Below are 15,511 nucleotides of genomic sequence, written 5' to 3'. Positions count from 1 at the left end.
TTCAAGTGAAGAATTCTTTATTTCGACCATCAACAACACTTTCATAAAAAAATCTTTAAACTGAGTATAATTTTCAATGAACGTGTAAACAGCGTATTACAAATTTCTCGTATTTTATTTAGAAGATGTATCCTTATTTTCATCCGTCAGATGTTTCATTACGGCGTTAAGGAGACACTGTATGTGAAAAGTTAGATATCTAAAATACATGATGTATATTATTCCCAGACCTGATTCATATACAATGTATCTCGTTAGTTATATCCACAGAAAATCTGTATTTCCAAATGATCTACATTTTGTATATTTAGACGTATGCAAACTACTTTAACATCTTCCCGATACATATATACAAATCAACGTTCTTCAAAGATTTAATTTCTCTCCCTATAACATACAAGAATACATGTTTCTAATCTGACACGTTCATCACTTACAAATCAGCGGAATGAAATAGTGGCAATAATAAAAAGTTAGTCAAAAATAAATTAATAGAAATAAAACAAAATTTTATTGGAAGTATATGTCACTAAATGACCACACTGAGACAAAATCTGATCTCGTTCTCTAAGAGAAATATATAGAAAAGTTGCAAAATATTTTATAGTATCAACATGTTGTAGATACCAGACTTTATTTTATGTTTTTCAATGGATTACTGATTTATCCGTGAAAATTATATTTGATAATTTCACAGTGAAAATTATCAAAATATAATTTCACAATTTTTAATGACGAAACGACTTTCTTAAAATTTACCCCATGTGGTACCTTAATTTATTTTTGCTGACAATTCTGACAATGTCAGGCTGTTCAGAGAAAAGCAAAGCTGAAATTGATAAATAACTTAAATGTCAAAAGTAATAAACAGAAGAAAACTTACTTCTATTTATTTAAATTACCAATCTCCAAATATCGTCTCTTATATTATTTTTTTTATTCATTTTTACAGTCTGAAAAATACATTCCTTCCGCATGCAAAACTGCTCTTGATGACATTTGGGCATATTTACGTATCCTACGAGCAATAACTGTCGTATGCTTTATGAAAACTTGAAAAGCAATGGCAGCCATCAGCCCGAGGAATAAGTAAACAACCCAGCGTTTGTTAGGCAGCCTTTCAACTTTCCAAGTTTTCCAATTTCCTAGTCGCTTTTTGAATGTTTACACATCTGTCAACACTTATTTATTGTCTGTTACAATCCTGAAATAAGTTTTCTTTCTTTTAAAAAGGTATATGACTAACAAATCCAAATGGTATCCCTCTGAATCAAACACAATTATTTTCCTCCCGTGAAATACGCATATTTTAAAATTGGCGGCCGCTTACATTTAACAAAGCCAGGTCTAATATAAATTCGCAGTAAGTAACAGAAATATCGATGGATGGTTGGACTTTTTCTCCTAATAGAATTGGGTTTTTTTTATTAAAACAAGCGATCATTCATATTTTTTTTTAAATAAAATGAATAATATCACCGCCATTTAACGTTGATTGTCGAACTTATTTTACAGCCCAAGACTTCTTGTATTTAATGAGAAATTCGACTAAATGAAGCTCTCAATGGGGAAAACAGATAATATTAACGTAAATATTATGGAAATTTCGTTTCTAACTTGTTTTTAAGCATAAAATAAAAAGAAAAATTGTTTGTTTGTTGTGTAAATGGTGATTTTATTTCATCTCGTGAGAATACTGTTTTTAAAGCCCACTCGATGAAATAAAATTTCATCTTACACACATACAAACAAATATCCTCTATATAATACTCCATATTGGGAGGATATCGTTTTTAAACATATTCACATAATCTACATAATTATATCTTATATTTTAATATAACGAACAAAATAAATGATTTTCATTTCCAACTATTTTCATTTTTACATTTTCATAATGGACATTATTTATATCTTCAATCAATACAATTATATAGTCTTGTTTCTAAATACAGTGTATATAGATGAATGATGTGATGAAAAACGAAAATTTCCGGGAAAAAACACGAAATTTCTTAATATTTGGACAATAAATATTCTGTTTTCGGTTGAATACTTTACATTAAACATTCTGATAACTATGGCGAAATTAAAATCTGTTCCTACACATATTGCATTTTTAAAATACGTGTGTACCCAAAACAACATAGAATGATCAATCAGCAGTTAAAATGTAGAAACATGCATAGATGTGTGAAGTTGGCGGCGTAGCGGGGTGAAGTCGATGGCCGGCGGCCATGGCCCTCTGTTAAACAAAGAAAAATTCTCAAAGTGATTTATTTCTTTTTATATATCCTTTAAATAATAAGAAATGTCTTTAGAACTTCATTAAATGCCGTTTTATTGTTTAAAAAAAATTTCTGCAACATTAAAATTTTTGGCCGCCAAAGCTGGGCCGCCCGGCCGCCAACTTCACGCCGCTGGCCGCTGGACCGCTGGCCGCAAACTTCACGCCGCTAGGCCGCTGGGCCGCCAACTTCACACATCTTACATGCATGTCAATCAAATACATAGGCAAAATCATAAGATTTGTTTGAAGCAATTTGCAAAGTTAGATTCTGACCTGAGATATTTATAAATAAACTGGTGGCTCGGGATATTTACATGTACCAGTGGAGAACATGTACAAGGAATCTTAAAGTTCTATCTATGAACGATATTGGTACTAAAACTGTATTCCTGCTAAATATCTTTTTATATAGAACTGATATCTAGTTTGATATTTAATGAAATGAACATTGACCAAATTGACGGAAAGGTGCACGAAATCTTGCCAATTTAAAATGGTGTTGATAATGATATGTGGTAGTAAGTTATCGGTCAAAGGCTTGTCGATTATTTTATTATCATATTTATTGATAAGATACAAATTGTTAACTAATACAATTGATAAATCTCTAATAACTATCGTCGTATTTATAGCTAAATTTGGTATACCGTAATTTAGAGTATCTTTAGTCAAGTGTATGTTGAAACTGAAAATCTTATATTATTACGGATTTGTTTGAATTTAATGCATCGAAGATAAACTAATATCAGAATTATTGTATGCGTATATACTAGTAAATGTATGATAGAATTTTTTATAAACTATCTTGCAATATGTGATATAAATGTGCGTAAAATCGAATAAAAATATGCATCATATTTAAAAAGTAACAATAGAATAAGAAAAGAGGAAACGCGAATTTTTTGTGAAATATGGATAACTCGGAACAACGCACAACAATGATAAAGTTTGAGGAAATAGATAGAATGAATAATGACTCGAGAAAATCTTCAGTAAGTGTATTTATATTCTTTATTTTATAATGTTACCAATGTTTCATAAATCTGAAATAAGGAACCCGCGAATTCAACATGTTTAAAATCGGCATTTTATAAATTTAAAATCGCGAATTTGTTAAATGTTCCTACCGGTCGTTCGTATTATTGTCTTACTGTTCAGTTTATTCTGTTTTTTCATAAGTTTGATTTAATACTGGAATTGAAGCCCGGTACATTTAATGTCTGTTTTGGACTGAAGAAATCATGTTAACAAAACAATTTTTTGAACATACGGCCATGCACATGTTGTTTATGGAGTCTTTACCGCCAAGTAAATGATCACGTTGTTTGCATCTTAATTATGCCTATTTAAGTCATTTTCTTCTTCTATTACCAGTAAAATGCAAATAATCAATTTGTAGTGCATTATCAAAGTATGATATTTTTGCAATCCACTACAGGTTCTTTGTCGAGACGTGAAAGGTGTACGTTTAAACGAGAAGTGTACGTTCACGTGTACGTGTGCTGTTATAGTACTGTTGTCACAGGGAATGGTGAGCTTTCCCTGGCTAATACCGTACATATATGCTCTACTAACACCGGTCCTCGTCACAATACGTATTGTAATGTACTGGTAAATATTTCATTATATTATAGTCTTTATCTTTTCCCATTGATCTCAGCCTCAGTAAGTTAAAATATTTGTTTACAATGAATCAAATGTAAAAAACAAATGTTTGTAGAACAACGTTCTAGAGTTTAATTTACCCATCCTACCTCTGCAATTGACAGCTACTAGTATTTGGTCGAACGAGTAGTAAAGAAATTAAAAAGTTTTCTGCCTCTCAAACCAGGGGACACTACCTCGTTCACAATCATGTTTGCTCAATATAAGTCAGCACTGATTCATACCAGGAAAAGGATTCGAGAGTGAAATTAAAAAGTTTATTTCTTAATCGAGGTTATATGAATAAGTTTAAACTGAAATACCGAATTATATGCAAACGCTATTCATTTCTATAATATAGTCCGGTCAATTCAAAATATTTAATAGATATACGACGACTTACCCAAAAGAACGTCAGCATGTAGTTTTTTTACGAGGGAGAGAAAAATATACATGTAGTTAATTAGTGTCAAGGTAAAATGGAGGCTGTAAGTGACAGTCTTTTAGCTGATATCGCCTGGACTGTTAATCCATTTGGATTAAGTTATATTGTAAATTTTGATAATTTAAATCTATTTCAGGAGAAAAAGATGGCATTACTTTCTGTTAGATTTTTGTTACTATGCAAACATGTTTTGTCTAATATTTCTTTGGTGAGTTTAATTTTTTCACGAGTTGTTTGAATGACATTGACTACATGATTGTTTGAAAGTGAACATAAGTTATCAGATATACTCGTACAGTAAGATACTGATAAGATAGACATGTACTTGCGCCAAGTGCAAGATTGTTAGATAATATTACTGACCCAATTAGTAATATAAATTATATGATATAGTGCAAAACGGACAGAAAGCGGTAAAAAAAACAAACAATAATATATTTTTTGATCATTTTAGGATGTTATAAAAACATAACATATAGGATCTGACATATCAGTTTCTAAAGCATTATGAATAATTACTTAGCTATTTGCATAGTACATGGTACATACTTAATCATTTGTAAATTTAATGTAAATATACAAATTAATACCAACTTAGTAAGCAAAAATATGTACATGTATTACTTTTTTATGGTGCCATTTATTTATTTATTTAAAGCAGACGATTTTCTTTATTTAAGTTTTCCGAGCAATGGCATTATTTTCTCGATCATGTTTTCGTTATCACTTGGTCCATTAATATGGGCTATACCAATCTACAGAAACTCGTTGGTTCTGCACAGTATTGACAAAGTTACATCTACATATATCCACATACTTCCACCAATACTCTCGTTCGTGTAAGTATTTCTTTAGTATGAGCAGCACGACTCCAGGTGAGCCAAAATATTTCAAGAAAACCAAACTTGAGAAAAATGTACCAAAATTTTAAGAAATGTAAAAGCTTAAACATTAAAGAGATAATTTAGATTTGTGAAATTAAAGACTGATTTTGCGGTATATATCACCAAACTATATTTCTACTGCGTGACATTATTTTACTGTTAAATACACTTTCAAAATTTAATCAAAATCAGCAGGAGGCATGCTGCTTTAATGTACAGTAGTTATTGTAGTTGTACAAAATTGTACAAAATTAATAAGACTACATAGATCTCCCAAGATGGCCAAACTTGAAATATCGCAGAGTTTCAAAACAAATATTATCTTTGTTGGATTTTACGTGGCACCAACACTGAAAATGTCACATGGCGATTTCCCAGCCTGTCTTACTCAGGTACCCCTCCATGAATTATTTCAGTCATGCACGAACCGGCATCTGAGTAAAACCACCCACTTTCCGTACGCTATCTGGATAGATTCTTTACATGAAAAATGTCAATGACGGGATTCGAACAGCGGTGAGAGGCAAGTGGCTTGAAAACCTTAACCATTCGGCCACTGATGTCCAATCACAAACACGATTGAATTCAATTATATTATCTTATTTGGGCGCCGTCATGACAAAATGACCCTTCGGGCAATTTTCTTCGATTTTTTGGTTTCATAATTTTCATAGAAACCAATTATTACAGATGATTTTACTTTTTATTTGACAAAAATAACTTGAAAAATGACAAAGATATATCTTTTTATGTACATAGACCAATGTGTTGCTCCGACGTCGACGACGACGTTTGTTTAAACGTTGAACGTTTTAAAGAACGTCGTGGTTTATTGCCGAATTGCCTTGTGTTAAGAATGGATTGTGTAAGAACCAATAAAGACAGTAACTCCAAATGAATTTATTTTACAGTCCTATGAAGTTACAAACTTCAAAATCATAAGAATAAAACGATAACGGAAGAAATCACATGAACGGATCAGCACTTATGTAACCAGTATATTGGTTAATTTACGATTAACAAAATTTTATAACTTGAAATATATAGATCATTCTTATATCAAATAAATATCTAGTTTATTGATAACAAATCTAAGGACTAAACATACAGACAAAGATAATGCATGTATACATTTGTACATGTAAATCTAAATTGTCATTCTTCCCGTAACGGTGGGCACGTCACATCACGATACGCCTGACGTACAAAAGGTCGTACATTTTTGTACAGGTATTGCTGCCTTGCGCGGGAAAGTCCACCCGGTAGCAAAACTGCAGGGAGAATATCTTCTGGTACTGTAGCATTTCTCTTTAGGATTGTGACCTGCTGCTCTACGTCAGTTGAGCGCTCTTTCACGTATACAGCATCCTTCGTAACACGGAAATAGTGATACCGCTGTACACCCCTTAATGGTAAAAAGAAGCGCGGCAAAAATGTCTTCCAGTCATACCTGTAACATATGTTGACTAGTTAATATTATGTCAATCATAAACTACTTGATAATTTACAATGACAAGCAATTATTAATACACGTACAAGTAATATGACAGCATATATGCCGAGCGCCGAATTGAGCTCTCTATTAATTTGTTTAGTTGTTTTATTGTACAAACTTATTTAAATGGGGTGTAAATTTTAGAAATTCAAATATTTGTAATAGAATACCAAGTCCAATTCTGACATCCATCCTCCTTGCGGAAGAGCACGGGGGAATTGCTTGAAGCAGACTTTCTCACGACAGATGCCACCTGCGAAATACTGTCGCAGTCCGTGCGCCTATACAGCTTCTTGATATGTCCAAATCCTCCGTCCACAAGACACCTAAAATCGAATAAAACTATATCAAAAACTGCTTATTTATAGTTTATGTTGATTTCTTTTCTTTATTTCTATAGGAAAAAAATAATTGCAAGTAGATTTGTTCTAGTATAATCGATTTGTTCGACAGTGTTTTAGTTTTAAGCTAATGGCCAGATTGTCTCTATGGCATGTATAAAACATGCCCGCTGGTGTGCAAGCACATACATGTTTAAACACATAAAAATAGCAAATGCTCGTTTTGTGCAGACCAGAAGTAATGTAGAGGACTGTCATAAACTAAAATACATAAGTTTGCATTATACGAGTATAAAATATGATATGAATAAAAAACATGAATTACTTTGTGTGACCAGGAATTCACATTAGGGATGTTATCTCATCATGGAGCCCCATATGAATCCGACGTGCCAGATACGCGATAAGCGATTTTTATTCTGCGCTGTTATAAAAATATATTCACAATTTGAACTAAAACTTAAAATTAAAACGATGCTTTGTAAAGTGTCGCATCGTAATGGTTAAACTGAAAACATATATACGATAAAAATATTCACAACCACAGTTGTCGGCGTGCATGATGCAAGCTTTTTCTCAAAATCCCTGGTTTTCGAGGCAGTGGTGTAGCATACTTATAACTGAGTTTGGCCCGTGCGTCCCTGTACCATCAACACCTGTTAATTTACATTAATTTTAAGTATATTTAATATTTCGACGGCACACATTTAGAATATTTAATCGATTATCTTTTTATATGAAATAAATATTTTACAATTCTGAAAAGCAAAATATCTTCAATATTATTGAAAAAAAAGAAAAATTTATTTAGTTATTTTTTATGTATTTATTAATTACATGTACTTTATTTATTTATTTATTTATTTATTTATTTATCTATTTATTTATTTATTTATTTATTTATTTATTTATTTATTTATTTATTTATTTATTTATTTATTTATTTATTTATTTATTTATTTATTTATTTATTTATTTATTTATTTATTTATTTATCTATTTATTTATTTATTTATTTATTTATTTATTTATTTATTTATTTATTTATTTATTTATTTATTTATTTATTTATTCATTTATTTATTTATTTATTTATTTATTTATTTATTCTTAACATACCAATCGATTCATCCTCGTCTATTAGGTAATTATGTTGTTGTGACACAGAATCAACACGGACGCCAAAAATTTGTATTTTCCTGCCAGTCACAAAATACAAAGGGCCCATTTGTTGACTATGGTGTGGTATTGTCACATTTTGAGAATAGTCAAATGTATAGTGCACTTTTGTTAAATCACTAGTGCATGGCTGGGCAGGTCGATTGACTGTGACTGATGTGTGCCTCATTTCCTCCCGAGCCTCTTCCATTGTCTGTCTGTAGACCTGTCGCTCTCTCTGTGCGTCCTACATACTTTGGGTAAATAATAAGCAAACAAAATTTGTTGACAGCATTGTTGACAAACTCGTGGACACGTCCTATGATTGACTCTGCCTGTTGGTCGTCATCATCGTTTCCCCACTCTTCATATAATTCGTCCTCAGTTACATGTGGCGCCTTATCTACTGTCTCATTAACTACGCCAAATTCCTCATATAACTCATCTAATTCCTGCGTTTAAATAAAGTCAATAAATAAATTTTAATAATCTATAGATATTCAGGTAATACCAGTTAAAATCTGGGACAAAATAAAATACAATATATTTTTTCCCAGTTATAATAAATCAGTTAAGATAGTAAATCAGGTAATGTATTTTACCTATAAAAAACACTTTCTCAACAAATCATCTATAAAATAGTTTTATATAATTATATATATATACCACAGAATATAAATATTTAATAAAAAAAAAAGATAGCACGAGGTTTGGAACCTCTGACCGCCCGATCGGTAGACTTACACTCTACCAGTTACATCACAGAGGCATATACATCTATGTTAGGTTTAATTATTCTATATTATAGTAAATCGATCGATATCATGGACGACTACTCTTGCACTGTAACTATGTTATGAAGGGAGACAATTCCTTTTGTATATACTGTTGCTAAGAAGTTTAACCACTGAAAACCAGGATTATTCGATAAAATTCATAGCTAAAACTTACATTTCAAATACTTTGTTCTATATATTACATGCAGGATACAAACTGACAAGTCAAAAACATGATTTCACCAGAGATAAACTCATTTTTTTAACTGAAGCGCTCTTATAATCTGTCAAATTTGACAGCAGACGCAACTTCCTAAAAAATAAAAATTCTAGTTTTGCACATTAAAACTTTGTATTTCTTTTTAAAAAAAGACATAAAAAGATACAAAAATACCTGAAAATCATTCTTCTCTGACATTCTGTCTAAATTTCGTCTACAAATGGTGAAAATTCATGATCTAGCGACAACAAGGTGCTTGAAAGGCCGACATAAACTGCGAACAATTTCGCGGACTTTTAACCGGTGTTTGAAAAACTTGTCCGAAGGTACAAAATGTCATGACGGCGCCCATTTATAAAATGCATGTGTTGCAAAATATGACGAATAATGCTTAAGTTGAGCAGAACTTATTGACAATCTTATTATAGTTTATTCTTAGTTTAAGACATTACAGTAATAGTGCATATATTATTTTCCTTTGACATAAAATTATTTATAAATATATAATATTGAAGAGCTCGATGGTATCCGAAGGAAGTGTCGATCTATTGGTACACCGAGTTTCTACCAGAGATGCCGGAACTGTCTGCTTTATGGATATATATTATACCATTTGCTGCATTTGTCATACATAGTGTAAGTATACAAATATACCATCTATAATCAATAAAAATTACTGTTTATTGTTTTCCAGTTTGACTAGACTTCAATCTCGTAAAGTTGAGCATAGTTTTAAGCAAATGTATCTTTTTTTGGAGAAATGTTATCAATTCACGTCAGACTTCAAATACCTATACGCGTAAATTACTTCAACCTTTATTTTATGTAGAGATTATCTATTATCTAATACAATATTAGTAAGTCTCATATGATACAATATTTAAACATGGAAGGATACGACAATATACAGTTCAATTTGATTCCATCCAAAAATGGGCCTATCGGTTGGCTCAATTATCGTGTTATTTTTTAAATTTCGCCAAGCCTTAGATAAATCATTAAAACTAAATTTGTCTTCTTGTTTTTGTGTTGGAATAATACTTCATGAATGATTGTCAATTGTATACTTAATTTATTCTAGCAAACATCATCATTTCTCTATTGCAGTTGATATATTCGCTCGTGGTTAATGTCTTGAACAGTTCTAGCAAAGAGGTTTCTAGTTATAATTACCTTGGCGAAAAAGAAGACAGTTTTCTGTATAAATTGTTTAATTGCGTGGGAAAAAGGTTGGTACATGCAATAAATTGCTTAAAATTTATTTGACTTAATGAATTTACTTCTCCAAGTATAAATATCGTGTGTTTAATGTATAGAAATGTTTACAATGCCTGTTATATATAAGGATGAATGCACATGTATTGAAAAGTTTATACATATTTATATTAGCCGTGATTGCAACATATAAAATACGTTAGAAACTAAGCAGTACTGGTGCAATGTGAAGGAACATGATCTCGATCCGAGTAAGGATTAAACCAACAGTCTTTAGGTCAAAAGGCACCCCCACCTTTTAACCGATAATTTGGTATTTTGTTATTTAAGAGAGTCTTATAGTGTGTCTGCCATGCCTAAACACACCAGCATCAGAATATTTGTCCATGAGGAAAGTATGTTATTAATCATAGCAGATGCTAATCACTTGAAGAAGGTAGCGTTGACTCGTAAAAAGTAGCAACACGAAAACAAGATGGTATTTTGTCTTCCATACAAAATCAATTTAACTTTTCTTCTGGCCAAAAGAGCAAAAGATTCAGCTATAAGGCTAATAATAACCATTTTTGGAAACTATTAAAGAACACCAAAATCAAACAGCTTATTAATAACAACATTATTTGGGATGAGCCTTCAATAAGATACGAGTACATACATAAAAATGTTTGTTAATATAAATATTTATATTGCAGGTACCGTTGTGGTATGTTTTATGTTTGGAACTGGATATTTTGCGCTCTTACGTTGTGTGGGTCGGTGTTGTGTTATTATTCATTCACTATAAACTGGATATGCATTCTTTTCCTCAGTTTGACTGCTATATGGAACGGTGCTAGTTATTATGTTCACGTGTTTGCCGTACGAGGATTTGTCGAGGAAATTGAATAATTGACATTTATAGCGCTAAATAAATGTGAACATGTGTTTAAACTAAATTGTAATCATTATTTATCCATTTGTAATATATTGACTGTATAACCTAATCATTAATCATCCAAAGAGCTGAAGGGAGACAACTCTACTTAATAGTTTGGAACTAGACCCTGTGTGTTTATACTTCAATAAGCGCATAAAATAATGTTGAAAGATATAAATGACACCATCAAGGTGTATTAGGATTTTCATAAAACCCGTATGACTGTAAAAATCAAGTGTCAAGTTTCTTGAATGTATATATACATATATGCTGTTATTTCGTGATTTTCTAAATGAAGTTTTATTTTAAATGAGTTTTATCATTTAAATTGTAGCATGTAGAAAGATAGAAAATATATATTGTATATTCATACATCACTGACATTATTTTACATGGTACATAATAAAACACTGAGGTATTAAATCTAGTCTTGTACCACACTGAAAGCTCTAGGTAGGCACGGTACTTGTGATCAAATACAGGTTTTGCAGGGGTTTAGCGTCAGTTTAAGTAAGCATATTTCAATAAAAATATTTTTTTAATAAAAAACGAAAATTCTGATCATCAAACTGACTTCAAAATCCCTTAATGCATGACAGAGTTATAACCCGGGCAAGATTTTCTGACTGCTGACCTTTGACCTCTTCGTGTGACCATGACATTGAAGTAAGCGGGTTCGGTCTTGCTCATGGAACACTGTCTCAACATGCAACACACTTGTGCCTAGTTATTTTAAAATCCTTTGATGCATGACAGTAATGGTATGGACCGAATTTTCTAAGATTGATCTGTAAGTGTGACATTGACCTCAAAGCTAGGTATCTAGCTCTTGCACACGACACATATTTCTGCCAAGCTATTTCAAAATCCCTTGATGCATTACAGAGTTACGCCAGACATGACATTTGAACAGACGCACCCACGTATGCAGGCACAGCACATTTGTACAGCGGGTAACACTATATGCCTCCTTCGATGGGAAATATAACCACTCTCATAACAGTGTTTCACAAATCGTGCAAATATTACCGTTATATAATTCTGGATATAATAGATGCCTGGTTGAAGTCACAGAAACAACCACTAACTCCTGTAAACGCGTTGATATAAGATTTTATTTGAGATCACCACAACAATTTTACAGTATGTTAACAACATTCTAATATTGTATCCAGTAACTTTATACCATGTTTACTTCCAGTATTGTTTATCTAAGTACTAGTATACTATTGTCATATTTTGATGTAAAATGGAATTTATTATTGGAATAAACATGTATCTTATGGAAAAAAAGCCAAAAACAACCAATTTAAAAATAGATTAAAAAACCAATTTTTCAACAAAGATACTGGACTTATTTTGATTAAAACACAATACTTTGATTAGAATCTATACCAAAATAAAACAGTGTTATCAAATAACTAATACAAAAATGTTAGAGAAAACAACAACAACAAATCGTCATATCATCATATCGTCACCTTAGTGCAGTAACGGGTTAATTAATAGAAGTTAACCCCTTCTTGCACTATGGTGACGAATTATAACCAAGAGTATCAGCAGTTTAAGTCTACAAAAAAGTCAATCCCATAAAGTAATCTCAAAACAATGATAAAACATGTATATAAAAAATGTAGTCACTTTATGATATAATCTGTTCATTACACTTTAAGCATGAAGATTTTCATCAAAATATGCACCATTCAAACATATTGAATACAAAAAAAAGAACAATGAGATTATTAGAAAGAATACTCGAATATTGGCAAGGTTAACATGATTGATGTTAGCAAAAAAAACAAAAAGTAGTCATGGATCAATACAAGAAAATGAAAATCTTTTCTGTGTTAAAAAAGCAAAAACATATGTATGGTGGGCTTATTATATATGGCAAAATATATAGAGAAAGCAAAATAAAATGATAAAATAAAGATTAAAGTAAGTAAAATGTAATCAGTATTGCATAAGAATTTGCTTCAACTGTGATTATCATGAAAGGTGCATATTTACCATTTGATGTACATTTATATGATCAAATCATTGTCAATTTCACTTAATATACTTAGAATAGTGTGCACCAATTATCTCATGGCCAGTAAAAAGGATGGTTGGAATGGTTTATATTTTTAGATCACAGTAAATACATATATGATTGAATGGGCCCAGTTTACCTTATACACTAGTATAAACATGTCACATGTCATCAGTACCAACCAAATCTTTTAGTTCAAATTGATACAAAATATTATGAAAATGTCACCATTTTGACTGAATTTTCTATAAATGCAGTTATATTTCATAATTGATAAAATTTAAGTACATGTACTTAGTTTAGTTAAAAGTCTCTCATAAAATGGCAACAAATATAATATGTGTACATAGTATCTGTTCAAAATAAGACATTTCTTGTAACTAGCAGATCTATATAGATCATAATTATCTACTACAAATTTTATTCAAGGACTAATTTCTAAATGTTGATAAAATATGTATCATACTTTAAGCAAATTCTGAGTAATGTTGATGTACTGGGCATGCTCCCATATTCATTAATCATAATATAAACTTGAATAATAATTTGACTAGGTTTATAAATTGGTAATATTTTCAATAAATGCTCTATAAATTGACAATTGTGTCATTAAACTGACATTATATCTATGTTTACAACAACATGACAACAGGAATTCTACCCTGAATGTATTGTAGCTACCACAATAATAAATTTATGTCATGAACAACACCTTCACCTAATAGTATAAACTTATAAATGCATTTATAACAGACCTTCATCAATACAAACTAGCTAACATATTGCTGCAATCTTAGTAACCCTTATCCTGCTGAATTACTTAAATGGACTAGTCTGGCTACCATATCTGGCACTGTCCATTATCAATTTTAGGGATGAAAATATGAATTAGTTTAGCAAAGGGTATAGAGCCTTATCAGACGGTACTCTTGGCTCCAGCAGAGTAAAGGTTATTAATTTTACAATCTCCAAAATTCAGCACTTCCTTAAGTAAAAAAGTTGAGCATTTGTTACTTCATTACTTTATCAAGATTGCTATTGCAGTTAAATTATAAAAATTTAATTAAAATAAATGGACCTTTCCTGATTTAGCAGTAACAATTTAACTCCGACTTTCCAATTTATTGCTAGGTCAATTGCTCACAAAATGTATTAAAAACAAAACCATGCGTTCTTTTGTCTAAACAAGGTCAGTCGAAGACCATGTTTTAACCTGGTGTAGCATTTGGATAGCCAGTCAGCCAATTTGAATAGTATTGAAAACACTGGAGAGGTCTAATGGATAGCTAATTGGCATGTTTTGTATAAAACAAAACTGTTCACAGTAAGAAGGTCTATTAAATAATTTACATTCATTCAAAACGAAACAAAATATTTTTTTTGGAATGCATCATGTTCAAACATCAACAGAAAATAAACCAAAGACTTCTTTCAATCTCAAATAGTTATCATTTATAAAGTATAAAAATCTGAACTCAGTGCCATTACTGGCAGTAAATGCTGCATTATTGACTATAGATATATCTGTTAGTTCTAAAAATACACATTTTTACAACAATCACAGCCCTGAATGAAGTATATCAAGCTAAGACAAGATCTGTTTTTACTGTCTTTAGTTATCAACTGTACAAGACTTCCACTTGCAGGCCTCTCTTCATTCTTTGTCCACTTAGCAAACATTCTGAAAGAAAGTTTAAAGATTTTAAATAATTATTTTCTATGAAAACACAAGAATGCCAAAATCACCATAAATTACTTGCTGCTGAAAATTATGGTAATTAACATACAGTTCTTACATTCTAGGAATGTTCTATATTTTACATAAAGCCCACATTGTTAAGATTATAGGACTATATCCAACTCTTGTTTGTGGATAAATCCCTACTGGCATGCGAGCAGTTCCCGTACAGAAGCAGTACCCGTATTTTTCATTTAAACGCTTGATTTTTACTTGCATTCATCAAAAATTCATTTCAAATCAAGCAGATACATAAACGAGACAAAATCTAAGTGTCAGTTCGGCAGTACGTATATAAAGTCTCATTTTAAATCACTTTCACCTGTGCGTCGTCAAAACGTGACCTTGTTTTCTTTT

At 31.1% G+C, this 15,511-nt stretch overlaps 2 protein-coding genes across 3 annotated transcripts; one reads left to right on the top strand and one right to left on the bottom strand.

Moving 5' to 3' along the window:
• Nucleotides 1–2,946: 2,946 nt before the first annotated feature.
• On the top strand, nt 2,947–11,756 carry LOC132749860 (uncharacterized). 2 transcript variants are annotated; one of them, XM_060739771.1, is made up of 7 exons: nt 2,948–3,282; nt 3,729–3,901; nt 4,516–4,587; nt 5,060–5,218; nt 9,769–9,889; nt 10,361–10,482; nt 11,161–11,756. In XM_060739771.1, the coding sequence occupies exons 1-7, from the start codon at nt 3,202–3,204 to the stop codon at nt 11,354–11,356; spliced, it is 924 nt and encodes a 307-aa protein (XP_060595754.1). In that variant the 5' UTR covers nt 2,948–3,201; the 3' UTR covers nt 11,357–11,756. The 2 variants fall into 2 exon arrangements, with proteins under 2 accessions (XP_060595755.1, XP_060595754.1); XM_060739772.1 differs by lacking the exon at nt 4,516–4,587 and having other exon boundaries at nt 2,947–3,282.
• Nucleotides 7,652–8,685, bottom strand: LOC132749855 (uncharacterized). The gene is made up of 2 exons (XM_060739768.1): nt 8,219–8,685; nt 7,652–7,755 (listed from the first exon to the last, which is right to left on the bottom strand). Exons 1-2 carry the CDS (start codon nt 8,466–8,468, stop codon nt 7,676–7,678), a joined length of 330 nt encoding a protein of 109 aa, XP_060595751.1. The 5' UTR covers nt 8,469–8,685; the 3' UTR covers nt 7,652–7,675.
• Nucleotides 11,757–15,511: the final 3,755 nt, after the last annotated feature.

Source organism: Ruditapes philippinarum, unplaced genomic scaffold, assembly GCF_026571515.1.
Source record: "Ruditapes philippinarum isolate M1 unplaced genomic scaffold, ASM2657151v2 ctg1493_1_1_1_1, whole genome shotgun sequence".
In the NCBI taxonomy this organism is placed as follows: domain Eukaryota; kingdom Metazoa; phylum Mollusca; class Bivalvia; order Venerida; family Veneridae; genus Ruditapes; species Ruditapes philippinarum.
The sequence above is the reverse complement of the archived record's forward strand: the minus strand, read 5'-3'. Positions and strand labels throughout refer to the sequence as shown.

Coding starts and splice junctions, on each gene's coding strand:
- LOC132749860 (XM_060739771.1), top strand. CDS start 3,202: ATGGATAACTCGGAACAACGCACAACAATGATAAAGTTTGAGGAAATA. Junction 3,283..3,728: donor ATGACTCGAGAAAATCTTCA/GTAAGTGTATTT, acceptor AATCCACTACAG/GTTCTTTGTCGAGACGTGAA. Junction 5,219..9,768: donor CCACCAATACTCTCGTTCGT/GTAAGTATTTCT, acceptor ATAATATTGAAG/AGCTCGATGGTATCCGAAGG.
- LOC132749855 (XM_060739768.1), bottom strand. CDS start 8,468: ATGGAAGAGGCTCGGGAGGAAATGAGGCACACATCAGTCACAGTCAAT. Junction 7,756..8,218: donor AGACGAGGATGAATCGATTG/GTATGTTAAGAA, acceptor GTAAATTAACAG/GTGTTGATGGTACAGGGACG.